Source organism: Alligator mississippiensis, chromosome 7, assembly GCF_030867095.1.
Source record: "Alligator mississippiensis isolate rAllMis1 chromosome 7, rAllMis1, whole genome shotgun sequence".
Taxonomy (NCBI): Eukaryota; Metazoa; Chordata; order Crocodylia; family Alligatoridae; genus Alligator; species Alligator mississippiensis.
In genome coordinates, this window is record NC_081830.1 from 48,060,623 (window position 1) to 48,081,110 (window position 20,488).

Here is a 20,488-nt window from a genome sequence, read left to right on the forward strand (position 1 = left end):
GCAGGAAGAGGAAGTGATGAGCAACCCTGCAGAGTCCTGCTGCTTTAAATTCTGGGCTGCAAATCCCAGAGACCTTGAGGCAGCAGGAAAAAAAAGTAAACACACAGCCAGAGAGCCATGCTGTAGTGCCCCCTGGCTTCTGGACTAAGCCACTATAGGCATGTGGCTGCATTTCCTGAATCAAAGGTAAATGTCTGTTCACTTCTGTTTCAATTGAATCTGTGCAGCTTAGACTAACCTGCAAAGACTGAATTGATTCAGCCTTGGGCTTTTTGACCGTCTAGACCTAGCCTGTGTGTGTACTCCAGATACCACCTCCCCCCCAGATCCATGTGCTATCTAGCTCCCCACTCATGACTAGGATTGGGTATTCTTATCATGAGTCCTGAAATCCTCCCAAAATTTATATTCAAATAAGGCACAGGGCAGCCTGGTCCAGCTTCATCTCATGGAGGGCAGGGCCACACTAATCTTATGCAGCAAGGTGAGAGGGATTCTGGACAAACTGTTTGGGGTCCCATTTGGTGATGTTTGCCAAAAATGTAAGGCTGGTGAAGAAACGGGAATGATTGGAAATGGGAAAGAAAGGCACAGCTCAGCTGTGGGAACGAAGAGGAAGTTGAAATGTACTCAGTGTAGTGGCCTACCATGACGTGAAAAAGAGTTGGCACTGAGGGAGCTGAGCGTAGTGGGCTTTACTATATATCTTATTCAAATGGGTTGTACTAACCTATCCTTTTGTGGTAGGTTTCCAGTATGTTTGCCCAATATGGGCCATGGGTTTTATAGTCACTCTGAGTGTTGACTTGGTGGCAGTTTGGTTCACTGTCATTAGCTTGGTTAATTACGTATATCCAAATGTCTTTGTATCAGTTTTATGTAGAAACATACTTTATCCAGTCACCAAAATCTCCTGAAGCACAAAAATCCCTACGAATTCACATTTTAATTCATAACACCAACAGTGTGTGCACCCCTGACTTTTTTTTACACCAGTGTTTTGCTTTCCAATTTCAGTGTTTGGATTCTCCCATATTATTAGCACATGTCTTGTCTGTTCTGCTCATGACTGACTGTAGTTTACTGTTTTTACTGTTATTTACTGGAGCATAGCACTCAACTACCCTCACTTCCTGAAATTTCAAATAAATCCTTTTCTGATAATCTTGTCTGATACCTGTTCCTATTCTGTTAGAGACTATGCTGCTGAAATTGAAAGGAGGAGAAAAAGGGAGTACACAAAAGGCAGGACAGTTTATTCTAAAAGAAATGTTAGGTGTTGCAGTTCTATGGATAAATAAGCCTGAATTGAGTTATTTGTGTAGTTTATGGTAACTTAATTGATCCTGTGTCTTTTTCCATTCATTTTACTTTGAAAAAGGAAATGATTTGTTTAGTTTGTCATAGGCAGAGGGAGAAAAAAAAAATGGGGGCTGAGCCTGCCCACCTGTCCCCATAAACCAGTGGTATAATGCGGAAAGCTGCCCTTTCCCAGCCCCATGCCTCGCAGATGGCATCTAAGTTCTTAACGACTCCAGTCTCACACTGGGCCCCATAACCCTCCAGTCAGGACCCCAACTAGATCCCTTCTATCTGGTGGCTTACTTTGCCCTCGTTCTGAGCTGCCTAGTTCCCTGCACTCTTCCCCGTCTTGGGTGTGGCCCCTCTGGGACCTTTGGCCACACAGGCCATGGCCTCATCTCCAAAGCCACTCAGAACCCCAGGCCCTCAGCTCTGGGCATCCCTCATGGTGGGCCCCTGGCCCTTTTGACCCTTCTGGTCCTGGCCCCAGCGTTGACTAGTCGAGGGTGCCTTGAGTCAGGCTATTGAGCATCTAGCCCCCTTTCTCTAACATGGCCCTACTATGGGGTTTTCCACCTGGTTGTGGAAGCTGGGGTTATTAAGGCAACTTGACCTGCCTTTCACCGGGGTGGTAATTGGCCTGGCATATCCTGGGGGGCTCCCACACCACTAGAAGCCCTGCCAGGCCACCCATCCCTGGCAGGGTGCAGCTTTAGGTCATGCCCAGGACCAAGATCCTCCTGCTCTTACCTTCAAGATGTTCCTGCTGTAGCTCAGCCCAGCAGTGTTTCTGCCTGGTCTGGCAGCAGCAAGCTGCAGGCTTTATATCCCTTTGTTCTCAAAATGGCTGCCACCATCAGGCATCTGGTACCTACCTGACTCTGCTCTTAAAGTGGCAGGCACACACAAGTGCCCTGCCACAGCTGTCAATTAATCACGATTAACTGGTGCGATTAACATATTAATTGTTGTTTGAGTTAATTTTTTTAACACGTTAATCTGCTGTGCTGGTGTCACCACTGCCTTTGGGTTGCCCTGCGGGGCAGCAGTGACAACACAGAGGACCGCAGGGCAGCCTGGGCACAGGCTCCAGGCAGCTGCAGCAGGGTGGGGAGAGACATGCACAAGCACAAATACAGACATGAAGCTGCAGTCTGCAGGTGGCCAGAAACACAGCCCGGTGGCATGTGGAGCAGTGCCCAGCAGGCAAGTATGTGAAGGGGTAGGGGCAAGGGGGTGGCAGACTGAGGCCCTCATGATGAGAGAGGGAGTGGGGCAGGGGTGAATGTGACCCCAGGGCCAGGGTGGATCATGGCATGGAGCCATGGGCAGCTCGTCCAGGGGTACAGGGGGGCTCCTGCTGATGTGCGCACCCCAGAGGAGACATGGGGGGCACGTGCCTCCTAGATCAGGGCACGTGTGGGGCGGAGGCAGGCTGTGACTGAGGGCTGGGCTCTGTGCCTCACTGCCTTTGGCTTGGGAGCTGCGTAATGCCATGCTGTGCTTCCCACTGCTGGGTGGGCAGGGGACATGGCACAGCCAATGCGCAGCTCCCGAAGCAAACGCAGCAGGGCTCAGCTCCTCAGCCCACAGCAGCAACCCACCTCTGCCCCACACACAGATCCAGGGAGCATGTACTCCCCATGCCTCCCCCAGGGTGTGCGCTGCAGCAGGAGACCCCCGCCCCCATGTCCTTGGAGGAGTCGCTCATGACTCTGTCCCATGACCTGCCCTGGCCGCCAGGCCCCATTCACCCTAGCTCCTGCCCCACTCCCTCCCTCACCATGGGGCCTTGATCTGCCCCCCCATTCTTTCCCTCTCCCACACCCCTTCCCTACCACAGACTTACCTGCTGGGCTGTCTGCGTGTGTGTGTCTGTCCTTCACTCCCAAGCCACAGCACCTGCACTCCTGCTGCTGCCCCTCACTCCTGACCCACAGTACTCCACATCTTGCCAGGGTATGTGGGAACCCCCCCTCCCTAGGGTCTAACCCACCCCCCCCACAGTTCCCCACACCTTCACAAATTCATACCCCACCCCCACCCCCAACCATACAAAGTGCCTGCATAATTTTTCATAACTGAGTTTTTTTGTATAGAATTTTGATTTCTTAGCTGTACAATTTCTGTGCAATTTCTTAGCTGTGCAACTAATTTTTTTACTTGTGATCACTATTAGTTGCGCATCTTTTAATTGTTTGACAGCTCTAGTAAATATTATCAACTGACTTGTATACATTTCCTGAGCTATCTTGAAACATTAGCTGTGGGATACATGAACTGTTCCAAGTCTGGTTTAACTCTGAATCATAATGATGGCATGGAAAGCATCAGCACTCTGTTTTCAGGCTTGATATTGTAACACATGTATTGACCTTAATGAGGTAATCTTCTTAAATGGAATGGCCTTCCAAGCATTCTGGCAACACCTCAGAGCAGAACCTCAGGCATGGTAGGATAAAGTGACTCAGCTACTTTCCAGACCATTTCTATGGACTGAGTTGGGTTACTGAATTCAGTGAAAAATTCCTGTTTCTTAATTTAAGTAACTGTTGCAAAATTGTCAACCCACTGGTGTAGAGTGCCCCTGGAGCAAAGGGCAATGCTGCAGAATGCCTGTAGATTTCACTTTGAGTTGTTGAGAACTGCATAGGTCGCATTCTTTATGCGTGTATGAAATAACACGAACACTCATCTTTATGTATGTCACATTGCCATGTATCTTATGGCAGATTTTAATGGCAAGTCTCATAGGATGGGTGTAGATGAAACAGGGGCCCTAAACTGAAGTGGTGGGTTTTAAAAAACACCGCTTCAATTTAGGGCTGATTAAACCCCCATGTCGTTCACACGCCCCACTGACTTACCTGCCTTTCTAGTGGGGAGGGGAGGGCGAGCTGCTGGTGGGTAGAGCAGTCCCTGGGCTGCAGTGGTGGGGCTGGTGCTTCCCTCCTCAGCAGCTGTGGTTCCCTCCCCTCCCCCCCAGGTGACACCCGCGTGCAGGCACCCGGCTCAGGTGGTTCTGGGGTCCACTGCAGCTACGGAGGGAAGCCCCGGGCCCCTGCACAACTCAGGCAGGCAGAGGGGGAGAAAGTTCAGGCTCGCTGCTTTCCCGGGCTGCTGCCAGGCTGCCTGCAGGGCTTCCTGCAGAGCCATGGAACTGCACAGAACCCGGTTCTTCACTCCGCAGCTGTAGGGGCAGCAAATTAAAACTCCTCGAAGGAGTTTAGTTTGCTGCACCCCAAGTCATTTAAGGCGCATTACGCTGATGAATTTCCTACAGCGACTGGAATTAATGTGCAGTACGCCGCTGAGGCGTGCAAACACTGACACCATTTAAGTGGTGCAAAAACATTTAGCCTGCTTTAAAGTGTCATGCACACACGCCTCTCGTTTCATCTACACACAGCCATTGTCCCTCCTTTGTCTGTATGTTGTAGCTTTGGTATTTTTGTTCTTAAACTCTGATCACAAAAGTAGGGATTTATACATTTACATACGTTAAGAGAAATAGAATTTGACTAATCTGTCCCAAAACATTAAAATACTTCCTAATTTTACATTTAAACCCTATAAAGACACGGGAAATTGCCGTATAAAGATAAATCGGCTCAGGTTTTGGTTGAGTGCATATATGGGTCTCTGCATTCATGCTAATGCATTAAACTCAGAAAAGTGGAACTTACTTGCCAATTTCTAATGAGTTCTCTCATCCCTCTATGGGTCTTTTTCTAATAGCAGTGCCATACAGTGTGCTAAGAACAGGAATAAAATGAAAAACCAAACATGTTATTGTTAACAGGAAATAAGTCTTGGTTTTTGTTTCAGCCAATCATAACTTAATTTCAGAACAATTAAATCTTATTTAGAAAAAGAAGACATTCTGTGTATTTACTGCAGTAGCTTCAGTGATAAACCATGTACTAGCAATTTAAACAAATTATAGCCTGAAATAATGTGAAATAGTCATTTGATTAACCCCTGTTACTGCAGTCACAATTTACTGTGCTGTTCCTTTAATAATAAAAACTCAGTCAAGTTACACAATGAATACCTTTTATTGCATTTTCACTCTTCTGTGGTTTTTATGGAAATCAAATTTTAAGAATTTCTCTGAGGGCTTAATCTTTCCAACTCCACAACTGAGTAATTTTCTTTGCTTCCTGCTTAGAAACAGTCCCAGCAGCCTTAGCAGTGTTGCCTAGATACTTCATCTCCTGCGGCATCTGTAAATTGGCCAATTCGACAGTAAGATTCATAATCTAAATAAAAAAAAAAATAATAATTTGTCAAGTCCTCACGAAGTACTAGTGCAAGGACAGCTTTTTTACAGCACTATGAAAAAATTCTCTTGCTTTTACAGATAGTGGCTTTCTAGAGAACACCATTAAAACACATACTTTTATCTTTGTCGTGTTCAGGAGGTTTGCATTAGAGTCAGAAGGCAGAAACACATTTTAGCTTGAGTGCCCCAAATTGTCAATCTCTTTCATTTTTGGATTTTTCTGAAATATAATAAGCAAACAGAAAGATTTCCATTAAGTGCCTAAAATTCAGTTTTCAATATAGGGAATCCAACAGAGTAATCTTTACCAGTTTCTGTAAGTGTACTCTCTCTCAGTTGTGCACATACGATATATAAATTCACATATGTGTATAGGTATATACACATACAGATCTGTGTGTGTGTGTGTATTTTTTTTTTTTTTAATTTATATGTATAGTATAGAGGTACACCGATACATCGCTCCGATATTGGATCGGTACTGATATGACGAAAATTGTCTATAATGGATATCAGTCCTATTTGGCTGATAAATGCCCGTGCTGTGTGCAGCTGCAGCACAGCATGGAGCAGAGCCAGCAGTGTGGAGAGCTGCCTCTACCTGGTAAGTCAGAAGGGGGTAGGGGAGGGAAGGTGTATAAGGGGGGTAGATCAAGGCACCAGAGTCAAGGGAGGGGACAGGGGTAGGCGCTGCCCAACTGGGGCAGGGGGAGATGCAGGATGGAGCTGCATCTCATGGGGTAGGGGCAGTTCCCACCGCTACTTGCATCCCAGATGGTGGGGGGGCGTGTGCCCCCGGATCTACACAGTGCAGGGTCGGCTGCAACTTCAGGGTAGAGCCAGTGCTGCGTGGGGCCTTTGTTGCCAGGGGCTGGGCTCGGAGCAGGCTCTGGCAGCACTGGGAGGAGGCTTCAGCCACCCCAGCCACAGCTCTGCTCCCAGCCCTGTGCCGCCGCTCAGCACAGCTGCAGCTTTTCCCAGCTCTTGGGTGGAGGTTGCTGCGCCGGAGCTGTGGTGAAAATTGGGGTGGCTGCAGCCTCCTCCCAGTGTCACAACCCTCCTCCCCTGCCCCAGCTGGGCAGCACCTGCCCCTACCCCTTCCCTCACTACAGGGGCATTGATCTGTCCCTCCCCTACCGTGCCTCTTCCCTTCCTTCTCCCTTTCCACCACACTGGACTTACCATCTGATAGCAGCTGTATCGGATATTGGATCGGTATCGGCTGATATGTCCCCTTAAATATCGGCTATTGGTATTGGCCCCCCAAATCTCTATCGGTGCACCCCAGTATAATGCGCGTGCGCACACACACGCACACATTTAAATATGATATATGAAAAAGAACACTTAATTGACACAATCTGTTATCCAGTCTTGGATTAAATTAGTGTGTCTTGAGAGAAATTGCCTGCAGTTTGGTGGCTTTACCTTTCCTTAAATGATTGTTAACAGTTTGATCAGCAAAGGTTTCAGTCCCCTAGAATCACACTTGCTATAACAGAAGCAACAGAGCAGGTGGATGCTGCTTCTTCCAGTTTATCTCAGTATTTTGTTGTTTGAGGTTGTTGATTTTTAACCACGAAATATTTGGATAATTCATAAAAGTGAGCATTGTTTGGAGAAAATACCATAATAAGTAATAGTTTATGTATACTATTGTTTATTATAAAGCCTCAAAGTATAAATGTTAAATAAAATTTTAATTATGTTTTAGTCTCCAGATTTTGTGCAAACCTGTTGACAGATGGGATTGTGTAGGCAACAGTTGATCCTCTGGATCATAGTGTACATGTAAGAGGTCTAGTCAGATGCTTGATGAATCTGTGTGTGGCTGACAAGCCCAATTTGAAAGTGACACAGCTTGTTACAAGTTTCACAGATCCATATGTTGTCTGAGTTGCAGTCCAAGTTTGCAGCATGCTGCTGCTTTCTCACTTTGCTTCCATTCTCTGGATCAAAAGCCACTTCATGTTGAGCTGCACCCAGTGCCAGATGTTTCCTCCAGATCCGACAGGATTCTGTGCACTCTTCCCAGCTTTCTATGCTGATGTTCATTTCAGCCTCATAGGAGTTTTGCACCCGTCATAATACAAGCATAGAGGGCAGCCCCACTTTCTAGAGCCATCTTGAATAGCACTATGCAAATTATTCTTGGAGATACTGTCTTTTCCCATTCTCCTGACATGGCCGATCCACTGCAACCTCTTCTTCTTGACAGTGGTTTCTAAGTGTGTCAGTCCTGTGCACTCCAGTACCTCTGGAGTTTGGTATTCTGTGTTCCCACTTCATTTTCAGGATCTTATGCAGACATCTCATACGGAAGGTGTTCAGTCGCTTGATGTGCCCATCATATGTAGTCCAGGGTTGACAGCACACAAATCTCGTAGATTTTCATCTTCACCGTAGCTGATAGTTTGCTGTTATTCCATAGATATTTCTGTAATAGTCTGAAATTCTTAGCTGCTTTCTGATTCTGTTAGTCCATTCAGTCTGAAGGTCAAGATTCTTGCTGATCATAGAAGCCAAGTAGCAAAAATTGTCAGACACCAGGAGATGTATCCTCTGTAATGATGCCAAGTATTGGTTCTTTTACCTCTTGGTGTATGATCACATTCTTTTCGAGACTAACTGTCATCCCAGAGCTTTTTCATGGTTTGGAAAATCTGCTCAAGAGATTTTTCAGGGAAGATTCATTGTGGGCAACATAGGTCATGTCATTTGCAAACAGGAAATCTCTAAGAACCAGTTCTTTCACCTTGGTTTTTCCTTTACACCTTGCAGTGTTGAACAAGCCTCTATCTAGTCTGGTTCAAAGATGAATGCCATCATTCCTGTTCTTGAAGGCATGAACAAGCAGGAATGAAAAGTAGACGTTAAAAAATGCAGAGGCTAAGATGCACCCTGTTTCACCCCATTGTTGATGTCACAGGCATTTTTGATCCTTTGTTTTGATACATTGCAGTTGCTTTATACCTTGATGTAATAAGCGAGTGATGTTCAACAGTTTTGGGGGGGACCACCCAGTTTCTTCAGAACAGTAAAAAGGCCCCTGTCTGTTGACCGTATTGAAGGCCTTCATTAGATTGCTGAAAGCTTTGTACAGTGATATCTGTTTTTCTCTACACTTCTCTTGCAGTTGCTTGACCAAATATATCAGTGGTGTCCTGAGCAAAAATCACATTAACTTTCAGGATATCTTCTTTTACCTAGAGATTGCAGCCTAGGGAGTATGATGTGATTGACATTTTTTCTAATGAGGTTCAACAGGGAAATTTCTCTATAGTTGTCACAGTCATTTCTATCCCCTTTGTTTCTGTATAATCGTACAAACCAAGCATCTTTGAAATCTTGTGGTACCAATTCCTCTTTCCAACAGAGTAGTATAACTTCATGAAGCTTTTGAAGTAATTCGTCATTGGAACATTTGTAGATTTCAGCAGGCAAAGTCGTTGGATGTCTTGTTCCCAGGAATATATTTAAAAGGCTTTCTGCAAATCTGATGTAGGCTCATTATCTAAATCTATCATAACTTTGAACTGTGGTAATCCTTTGAGCTCTTCATGTTTAATTTCAGTCTCACTGAAGTATACAATTCCACAGTGTTCAATCCAATGCTCAGGTTGTTTTTGTTTATCAGTAACAACATTTCCGTTTGTCTTTCAGTGGGGTTGCTTTCTTCTTAACTTGACCAATTGCTCATTTGATGACTTCATACATTTCTGTGTCGGCTGCTTTCTGAATATCATCACAGTGTTTCAACCAAAAAACTTGGGCACACCTCTTAGCATCCTTTTCATTTCTTTTCAAGCTTTTCTCAGATTTTTAGTGTTATGGTGTTGGGAGATTTCTTATAGTTGGTTAGCATTGTCCTTTTGTTCTCAACTAGTGATAGAAGGGTTTCGGAGTGCTGTTCAAACCAGCCTGAATTTTTCTTGCATTTTTTTGCTAAACACTGTTCTAGTAGCATTGTAGGTGTTGGTTTTTAAGCTTTCCCATGCCTCAGTGACTAACTTGTTAGGTAAACTTGCTTTCACAAGTTCTTCATTGACTAGTCTACATTTTTCTATGGCTTTAGTTTGGCTGGTGTCTATCTGAGGGCAAGTGGCAGTTTTGCTACAGTGGATCTTTTTACATTGATTCTGACTTTGCAGCAGAACAGTGCATGGTCAATGTCACAGTCAGCACTGTTAAGACCTCATAAGCAAGATTTCTTTTAGGTGGTTATGCCTAGTCAGTAGTAGATCTAATTGGTTCCAGTGTCCTGATCTTGGATGTTTCCAAATGTCTGTCTTGTGATATTCCCAGCAAAGGAGGTGTTGATAACATAGGTTTCGACTTGCATGAAGTTCTAACACACATTGGTCATTTTCATTCATATTACCAATTCTGTGGTTATCCAGAATAACAGGCCAATTCTTAAAACTAACTACATCCAACTTTTGCATTGAAATTGCCAAATATTATAATGATCTCTTGTGAGTTTTCTCAATCTCTTCTTCAAGTTGTTGGTAGAAAACATTTTTGTCTTTGTTGCTAAGGTAGGCACACAGACACTACACAACATGATGAAGTTCTTCTTTGTGTGCACTCTGAGCAGCATGAGTCGAATAGATACAGCGATGAAACACAGAAAGATTGTAAGATGTTTCCAACAGTAAAAGCCTACTCCCTGCTCTCCTTTCTCCTGCCGGTCTCCCACATCAGAATATGGTGTAATCATTCTCTTGATAGAACTTGTATTTTAGAGCGGAATTTCTGATAATGCAGCTATGTCAATTCCAAATCTAACCAATTCATAGTTAAGTAGTGCTGCTGTTTTCTGTAAGTCTGAGTCCGAATTGAACCCAGGGGTCATTCCAACATGCGACTTGCTTTATTCATTTTGGCCAGTGTAGATCACACCAAGACCTTCAGTGTGTATGCGTAGGCAAGAGTATGGAGGAGCGGAGACTGCCTTTGACTTACCACCCCCCTTTAAACCATTGAGACAGAATCTGAAGGCGAAACCGAGTCCAGATGTTCAGTTCCTCGATGGTTGTAGCTTCTGCCAGAAAGCAACAGATTAAAGCTGTTGCTGAGGACATGTTTCAGTCAGAGTGATGTCCCTTCACATTTTTCCAAAAAAAGAATACTAACAAGGCAGTGGGACTAGGGTTTTGAGGTAACCTAAATTCGCCTTACTGTGGAGGAAGAAATATTGTGATATTTTATAGGAGCTACCCCCACCACATTGCCACAGGCCCTCAAGTCAGATGCAGTTTATACATGTTAACTGGATCTTCAGCATTTTTACATGCACATGTGCGTGCTAACGGGATCTTTGGCAGTTACATGCTCATGCGCACACACTCGCTACCTAGATCTTTGGCAGTTACACACTCTCTCTCTCTCTGTCTACTGGGTGGGATTGTACTTTTTGCTAAATTTAATTCTTTCATTTAGCAATCCTGTTGCTGTGAGGTCCCATTTTAAATCCAGAACAGAATTAAGCTTTGTAGATGATGTTCAACACTGACACATCAGGAGAATGAAGAAAATATTTTTAATATGTCTATAACTTCCTCATGCTACACTTTGCATAAAAGTACCAAAATCTGGAAACAGCTATGGAATTAGCTAATTTATCACATATTTGTTCTTTCACCCCGATCTTTTAGATTGCATTGTAAAATTTATCTTTTTTTCTTTCTGTTTTTTGCTCATATTTACTTTTGCTTAACAATTTTTTTTTTGCATTTGTTCTGTAATGTCAAAATACATTTTTTTTCTCCCCAAGTCTTTTATAAAAATGCAGAGTATTATGCCTTTTCAAGTCTCTTTAAATTTACAGAACCAAACCGTTTGGAAGGGACATTTTGATTCTAAATGAGGTGCTGCTGCTTGTTTATTTTTAGAATACCTTTCTTCTCTTTTTATTTACAATAAAGATTTCTCCCCTCTCTCTTTGCACTATCCATCTGGAACCTATGTGAACACTAATGTTTGTATTGGAGAAAATCGGACTCCAGCAAATATGCTCTTTTACCATGGTGTTGTCACACCCTCTAGTGGCTCAAAAAAACTTTTAAGGGAAAATTCTTAATTTTCCTAGGCATAAGTTTTCATATCAGATTTAGTGCATTAATGTAACAAAAGTCAATAGAAACATTACTTTAAAAAACTCTGTATAAATTATGGCATGAGAGTACAAGGGAGAATTTCAGAATTTCTCTTTACAAAATCAAACTGTAGTTAACTTGGTTTTCAAACGCATAGAATTTTTTCAGCTTTATTCTGTTCCCAAAAGTTCTTCACCATCAGTGGGTCACCATAGGGATTTCTTTAATAGAACGGATAATGAACAGAAGTTTTTTCAATAGAATATATCACCTCACTTTGAAATAATCTTAATTGACCTAGTTAGAAGTCATTTCTTGAGTAGTTTTTTTTATGTGTTTGAGAGTTTCCTGTTTTGCTTTACCATTTTAGGAAGCCTTCTCATCCTCAGCTTGAGACTTTCATTAGGCATATGTCCAAAGGATCTGAAGCCCAAATGGATGGTACCTTAAGCAGCCTGCCACGCTACCCCAGTCATGCTTCATGCGAAATGGGAGAACTTACACAGACAGGTAATATTAGTAATTTCCTCTACAGTCTGTAATTAAATGCAGATGTTATAAGGGGCTTTCCAGTTCCTGTTTACACTAGAATTCAAAGTCTGTAAAGTAAATCATGTTTAAAAATTATTCTTCCTAGAAAGTTTCTAGTCTTTCAGCTTCCAGAGTATCTAAGATACAACCAGTGTATATCACACAGATTAGCAATAGCATTATGATGAACTGAATTTTATCAAAATCGTGCCTTCATTCTGCTACTAACCTGTCCCCCCCTGGGGCTGTTTCTAACAGATTCAAAATTCAGTATTACCTTCCCCAAATATGGAACTGCCCTCTGACACTCGCATTAGTTTAATGTCCAGGTAGAATATATAGTGTTCCATTAATTGTTTTATGGTTCAGCTACAATGCATCAAAGTTGGAAACCATTGTCAAGATTTAATTCTTAGTTTGTCCCTGTGATGCAGTCATTTTTTTTAGCTGAAGCAGATCTGAGACCACTGATGTGAAGCAATGGCACTGTAGATATAGCAGTGAAAAAGCTGTATTAAATGATATTAGTGCCTTTTGTTGTACTCTATTTTTTTATTAACCTTAAATTTTATATAGATGGACTGAATTACTATTAGGGGAGCTTTAAGAGATTACAAGGTAAAAAATCAAACCAACAAGATGGTTAAGTAGTCTGCAACTTTTTTGGAAATCGCTTTTGGTTTACATACATACCTATTTCATATTATATGCATAATTTACTTTTGACTTTTCCACTTTGAAAAATGTTGAATGCATTTTTGCTAGTAACATGTCTATATCAGCATATCTTATATTTCCAACTTGTAAAACCACATATAATGTCCTAAATAATAAAAACAAATTCCATATATTGATATATGTAAAGATTTTGGGTTCAAGTTTATTTTTATTCTACATGTATATTTGTGTGTTATCAATTCTGGACGCAACGTAAGCAAGAGATGGAATACATAAGGTAAAATCTTAGCACCTGCATTTGAATTTGCTTGAAGTCTGTTTTGCAGAATCCTGTTTATACATATATACAGTGTGTGTGTGTGTGTGTGTCTACATATATCTATATAGATATATATAGATATGCACACACACTTCACAAATAACATGTTTTTTTAAGTCCCTATCCCTAAATTTAGAGAAACATAGCCATAATGTAAGTGTTTAAAATGTGGTTGGGAGTAGGTGTTAGTTTTGCTGTTTTCACACTTCTCACATCAATATTGATTTTTTTTTTTTAAACAAAACAAAACACCAGCAGCACCCATCTCCCATGACCTCTTCAAGATGTAAAACAGTACTTAACCACTAACTTCCTTCTTCATTCCCATCATGAACAATGCAAGATGATTATACCATAATTAACAAGTCCCACACCATGCCCTATCCCCCTGGCTAGGGATAGGCATTCAGAAAGCCGGAGTTGAATCGATTAAATCTTTGCAGGTTAGTCTAACTTGGGTAGGTTGAACTGATTTGCAAGTGAATAAACATTCCCTCTTGACTCAAGAAATACTGGCACGTGCCTGCAGTGGCTCAGGCCGGAAGCCAGGGTATACTAAAGTGTGCCCTCAGCTGCAGGGAAGCTGTGTGGGGTAGGGCTTGAGGGTCCCCTGTGGAGATTGCCCTACTAAGGAGCTCACTCTCTTCTGTATTGAGGAAGCTTCTGTTATAACTTTGCCACCGTGGAATTTCTAATAATTCTCAGTTGGTACTACTGAAAGTTACTTCAAGACCTCCATGTGTTTATTGCATTTTTTGGTGTCTCCTGGGAAGAAATGTTCAGTAGCATAACTGCAGGGGATATGATGGGTTCAAAGTTCTTGGGTGCCAGCTTGCGGCAGGGGGCAGGGGAGTGAAGGGAAAAAAAAAAAAAAGCAGCTGCTACAGGTAGCCATGTGTTTGCGATTGTGGTGCCAAGCAGAAGTTGCTGTTTCCACTTAGTACCAGGTACCCAGCCACATTCCCACACTGCTGACAGTCATCATTTGCCAGTCCATAGCAAACGTAACCATACCCTCTCCAAATCCATTCCAAAGACTAGATCCAGGTGGTGACCACTGACCAGCTGCGTTAATCCAGAAGCCACCTGGGGTAGCTCCCACAGTGTCATACCCATAAATTCTGCACTCAAACTGTTAGCTGCATGGGCATCAAAGCAACGGAGCAATGTCAGCCTCAGCACCTGCTCTTTACGTTCCTTTTCCATACTTAAGTAATCTATACAGCAGGATAATGTATACAGTGCTGAAGGCCAACTTTATTCTGTCCCAGGGCTTATACTTCAGTAAGACATACTCTGTTATTATCTAGGACATAGTTGCTCTGCAACAAACTGTAAAAAAAATACTCCAGCCATATAAGGTTGCTGTCTGTCATGTAATTGCTTTGGGCAGGGTTATGAAAGGAAAGAGGAAATTGATGCAAAGGAGGCTGCCAGAGTGGGGAAAGGCTGGAAGACCTGGGGTCAGAGACTATCCAGTAAGCTGAGTCAGTTTGTTGTGCCTTTGTATTTTGGTTGTGGTTATAAAGCCACCTTTGAAGAGGGGTACGGGAAGAAGCCAATTGAGTTGACTTCTGTCCTTTCTTGGTCTCGAAATCTATATATTGGCTTATGCTTCCCTAATAAGTGTTTGGTATACATTACTTCAGGGCTGTTCTCCCATGGAGTGGTTATATCATTTATGCAAGTAGAATCAATCCAGAGGTTGAATTGTTCTCTGAACATGGATTCCTTCAAACCAGGGCTGTGCAGCCATCTAATCCAGCAGCAGGTACTTTCCCCATGCTGCAAAGAGACAGGCTGGTGGCTGGGTCCTAACTCTTGCCCATCTCTGTCCCAAACTAGGTCTAAAGAAGTTACTGACCACTGCTTTAAACAACTGGTTTGCACTTTCATATATCATTGTAGTGATTTTTTTTCCTGACTTTTGAGGCATGTATCTAGTACTACTTGTGAATAATGTATTACACTGTGAAGTTACAGAACACTCAGTTTTCCAATCTACATGTATACTTCACTACACATAAGAACTAAGCTATTTTTCTGAGTTAGAAAGCCCTTATGCTTGGGCACTCTTCCTGGATGATAGCCTTGCATAGATAATATTTGGTGTCTGGGTGGGATCACCTTTGCACCAAATTGGTGCACATGCACAGAAGTTCTGGCAATATTTTTCTACTCTACACAAGTTGTTTGTAAACCATGCTAACAGTATGGTTTTTTCCAATTGTTTCTAGGTGTTGTGCAACACTTGCAAAATGGACAGCTATTACGGGAAATTTATATAAAGAAACATAAACTGCTCCTGAGCGACTGGACAGCAAAGCACCTCTACTTGGAGTCTACAGGAAAAAGTCGAACCCTGCAGAGTGGGCTGGCTCTTCTTTATACCTTGCTGCCAGATTTTGATTGGAAGAAAATTAATGTGAGACATCAGTGGAGCACTATTTTTTGTTCTGGAAGCTGTGATTGTCCAATGAGAAACCATTATCTAGAAGAAGAGCAGCGGCGTCAGTATAGCTTAAGGGTGAAAAACAATGATTTGGAGAGAGTATATGTGGATATGGCTAAAATAGTAGGCATTCCTACGAGGCAGTTAAGGGCATCTAATCCAATAGATTCTCTGTTGTGCTATTTTTGCCATAATGTCAGTTTCCCTTGTACTAAAAACGGCTGCATTAATGTTGAACATTTTAAGATAATCAAGACACACCAGTTAGAGGATGAGAGAGAAAGACGGGAAAAGAAACTGTATTTCTTTTATGCTCTACTGGCTACACATCCTCTTCTTAACCAGACTGTTAACAGGATGCAACGTATTGCAGAGGGCAAGAAAGAAGAAGTATTGGTTCTTTACTCAGCTCATGATGTCACACTGTCACCTGTTCTTAGTGCTTTGGGCATTACAGAAGCCAGGTTTCCAAGATTTGCTGCCAGACTAGTCTTTGAGCTGTGGCAGGATGGAAAAAAACACAGAGAACACTTTATCCGCATCCTGTACAATGGTGTTGATGTCACATTCCAGACCTCATTTTGTCAGGATCATAACATGCATTCCAGCAAACCTGTGTGTCCTCTAGAAAAGTTTGTTCATTTTGTCAAAAGGGACATGTTTTCTGTTTTTAATAGTACTAATTACTATGACGCATGTCACAGGAGACCACTGTAAATGGAAGGTGAGAGAAAGAAGTGTGAATTTGTGTAATGACGTGAGGTCTGTGTACCTGAGCACTTTTTAAAATATTCTTTTCTACCACAACAGTAGAGGGCCTGATGTACATTGAGAAATTAAGTGGGCTACTATAAACTGGATATTGCTTGATAGAGTGTGAAATGTTGGGTTTAGTTGCTCTCTTACTCCAGATCAGATCAGTATGTGGAAAACTTGAATTCCAGTTTAAAAAGAAAGCATGCTTTCTCCACTGTAACTTGTCAGTTGTTTTACCAAATAAGCAGCAAATTTTATCTAAAGTATTTGATTTCCCTGAATCTGTATTATAACTATACTAAATAATTCCTGAAATTAACAACCTTACCTCTGTCAGCATGGAAATATTAAGGGACAGGTTTTTGTTTTTCAGAAGTGCATGCATTGTGCATGCTTTATTTAGCTGGGTGCAAATGCACACTTTTCTTTTGTACACAGACCTCTGAAAACATAATGTGTTAGGTCCATCACATGGGTGAGCCCCATAAACAGATCTAAAATTCTATTCATTGGTTGCACTTCCAGCACTTTCAGAAATAGTTTTAACACACACTAGAAATGATTGCAATCTTGTGACTGTCATTTGAAACAAAAAGTAAATGCTAATGTTACTGCTAAATGTGAGTGGAAAATTAGAAGTATAAATCAGCTAGTCTTATGGTAAAATGTTGGGCTCTTTTCCATTGTTAAACATGTTCAAGCTGCTAGACTGTGGTACAAATAAATGTGTTAACTGTTTGATGTGGTGGCTGTGTAAGGTAGCAGACAGACAGTTTGACTGAAGACTCAGAACTTTTGTAGTTGGGTTAGTATTTTTATAGACTAGGAAGATATTATTTTATAAAGTTAGTCTTGTACCTACTGTATTGTGTACACTTCTAGAACACTAAATCTTTCTTATTTGCTTGGTTTGCAGAGGGTTGCAAAAAGCCAATTTTTAGATGGTTTTTCCTTAATCAGAATATACAGACTTAGAAACAACCTAGCTTTTATGGATAATTTCAGCAACCATAATAGATATGAAAAACTCCATTTTCAGCTTCTTTCATCTCCTATACGTATTTGATTTAGACCCAATTTTTAAGACAAGTATTTGAAAAGACTTTCATTACTAGAATATTAAATTTTATAACGGTGGGTGTTTTTTACATGTCAAGAAATCACTATGATTTAGTCTGTGATTTTATGATTCAGTGGTGCTAGTTAATTAGAGGAAATGTACCTGAACATGCGGCGTGCTATCTCTTTTATCATTCCAGTCTCTCTTTGTTTTCAAATGCTGCATTTGAACATGTTTCTATAAATAAAATTTTGGGGACTATTCGTATACTTGTGTGTTCCATCTTACTTCTCTTTACTGTATCCAGTGTTTAAACCTTGTTTTCCAATCTGATTTTGGCATTGATTGGCATCAATTGGCAGCTGGTGTCAAGTGGTATGCCTCAGGGGGTCAGTCCTGGATCAATTGGCATCATTAATTAGCATCAATTAGCATAATTCCAATCTGATTTTGGTATCAATTTGGCATCATATTACATCAGTAGTGTATTTAAAATCTTTTTCTGGTTTCTTACTATGTTGCTGGTAGACACATTGTAGAGGCTGGTAAACACGTTGATCTAAAGCTTATGGATTGTATATTATTCTGAGAGAATGTACAGATTTCCTGTCTCAGTACAAGGAACTAGTTGTATATTGCTGATATAATATGAGAAGAGTGTCACATAGGTAGGTTTGAACAAATGGTTAGTTTGTTAGGGGTCTTTTTCTACAATATTTATTTAAATGATCGGCTTGTCCAAACCAGACATTGTATTCTTTTAAGGCTACAGAAGTTTTCTATAATAACCTCTTTAGCATCTTTCCAGCCTGAATTTTACTGATGACCTCTGTACCTTTCCAATTGGGAGAATTTACACTATTTAGTTCTTGAAGTACAGCATCCTTTTCCAAAGCCACATCAGTTGGGGTTGTGCACATATGATGCAGCACTGGCACCAGAGAAGCATTTTACCTTTTTCTCTAAAATTCTTGTCGGCTTCTTTTGTAACATGCTGACCCTGTCATAAGTGCCATGCCTTGGAATAGGTGAAAGATAGATTTCCCTTATGTGAGAGGGAAGAGAAAGGCAGAATAGTCTGTGGCTTTGGTAAGCCCATGAAACTAGATATTAGTGCTCCTTTCCAGACCTCTAGACAGGGCAAAACAGTTGGGCACCATGATGATTGTCAAAGATAGTTAGGACACTACACTTGAGCCCTGACTGGCAATAGGTGTTGAAGTAAAAATCAAGGCTGGCTGATAGCTTAGCCTTAATGACTGATCACAAGTGCCAGTGGAGCCACTGTAGGGTCTATGTAGGACCCCAGCCTCTGGATTCTAAATCTGTGCCTCCAGAGTTTTTCCAGTCAGAAGATGGCCTCAGGGCAAAGCCAAGCCACAAGAATGGTGCAGTTTTCATGCAACGAGAGTGCTTTGTCTAGTTCAGTCCCTTAAGGTAACTAAATATAAAACTGAAGAATACAGTTGTATAAGGGGTTCAAAGCAATGGCTTGGATAGAAGGAACCAATGGGTTAAGAGTTCCTTCAAATGTGTTGGAGCTTTGCAACAGGATTCCATGCCTAAACACTGGGGGAACACTTATGTGTGTGAATGTCTGGAGGTGGCTCATAAGTAACCAGTGCTATGGGCAGGTAGCATTTTTGTCTCTTTGAATTGGCCTTTTCTCCTCTCCAACTGCTCCTGTGCCTCTCACACTCGGTGCTGGCCACGTATTCTCCTCCATCCCTATTGTGATCCTTTTGTTGCTATACCCTTCCCTTCTCATACTCCCTTTTCATACTTTCTAAAAGCACTTCTAAAATTGGGTTCAGGTTTCTTCCAGTTGGGCATACACAATAAGTGGGTGCTTGCAAAAAAATTGGCCATCATTTTTTGCATTGAATCATAGAAAATTAGGGTTGGAAGGGACCTCAGGAGATCATCTAGTCCAACCCCCTGTTCAAAGAAGGACCACCCCCAACTACATCATCCTAGCCAGAGCTTTGTCAATCCAGGCCTTAAAAACCTCCAAGGACGAAGATTCTACCTCCTCTCCAGGTAACCTGTTCCAGTGCTTCACCCAGTGAGAGAGTTTTTCCTAATATTCAACCTAAACTTCCCTTGCTGCAACTTGAGATCTGCCACCACTGAGAATAGTCTGGCTCTGTCGGTGGAGGTCTGTCAAAGTTGAGGATGACATCCATCAGGCTTGATGGGTCCTCAGGTGACTGAGGAGCCTGATTCTGGATGCACACATTCTTCGGCAATGGGGTCATGTTGCACGCGGAAGTGGGATTCACAGCCCTGGGTCGGTCTCCTTCTTCTTCCTCCACCACTGCAGTTCCACCTTGGTATCTGCTGCAACCCAAGGGTCCTTCTTTCTGTCTCTCTCAGGTTCACTGTTATCCCATTCCTCATTGGCTGTATCTGGGATCCAGTCCTTAAGTATCTAGGCCCTCCTGGGCTTAATTTATCTCTGTCTGCCACCACATTCCCTTAGTGGGCCTACAAACAGCTCTAGGCCGCTCTGGGCCCACCAGACGACTTCTGGGCCTTGCTGATTTTGGTCTGGCGGGGTTTTTAATACCCCCTCCAGGGAGCTGGCTGGCAAATTGGCACCAGCACGCCACCATAAAGCAGGTCCGTGCCAGAGCCAGTGCTGACCCTGGCTCTCCCCTGTCCTGTTGTAACTTTTCTTCTGTCTTTGGCGCGGTGGGTTTTTTTCACCGCAGCCCCATTCCAGCTGCACCTCTGGTCTTCAGCGGCATCCCATCAGTTCCACGCCTCTCCATCTTCTGGTAAGTTTCTCTTCATGGCGTTGTCCCCGGCGCACATCCCCCTACTTAAGTTGCCTTGTGGCAGAGGAGTATCTCTGTTTTGGTCATCAGTGGCCTTGATGTCTGTCCTGGATGGGTTTTGCCACCATCATATCTGTCTCATTACATTTGGACAAGAAATCTGCGACCTTGTTTGTTACCCCAAGCCTGCAACTAACAAAAAAATTAAAAGGGCTGTAAGGACAAAG

General features: G+C 42.4%; 1 protein-coding gene across 1 annotated transcript in view; it reads left to right on the plus strand.

The window, feature by feature from the left end:
• The window catches only part of PXYLP1 (2-phosphoxylose phosphatase 1), a 98,134-nt gene extending 80,386 nt beyond the window's left edge, over positions 1-17,748 (plus strand). The window contains exons 5-6 of the mRNA XM_006261318.4: positions 12,056-12,195; positions 15,451-17,748. Of these exons, the coding sequence (XP_006261380.1) occupies positions 12,056-12,195; positions 15,451-16,382 (1,072 nt within the window). The 3' untranslated portion in view covers positions 16,383-17,748. The remainder of the gene's footprint in view (positions 1-12,055; positions 12,196-15,450) is intronic.
• The last annotated feature ends 2,740 nt before the right edge of the window (positions 17,749-20,488 follow it).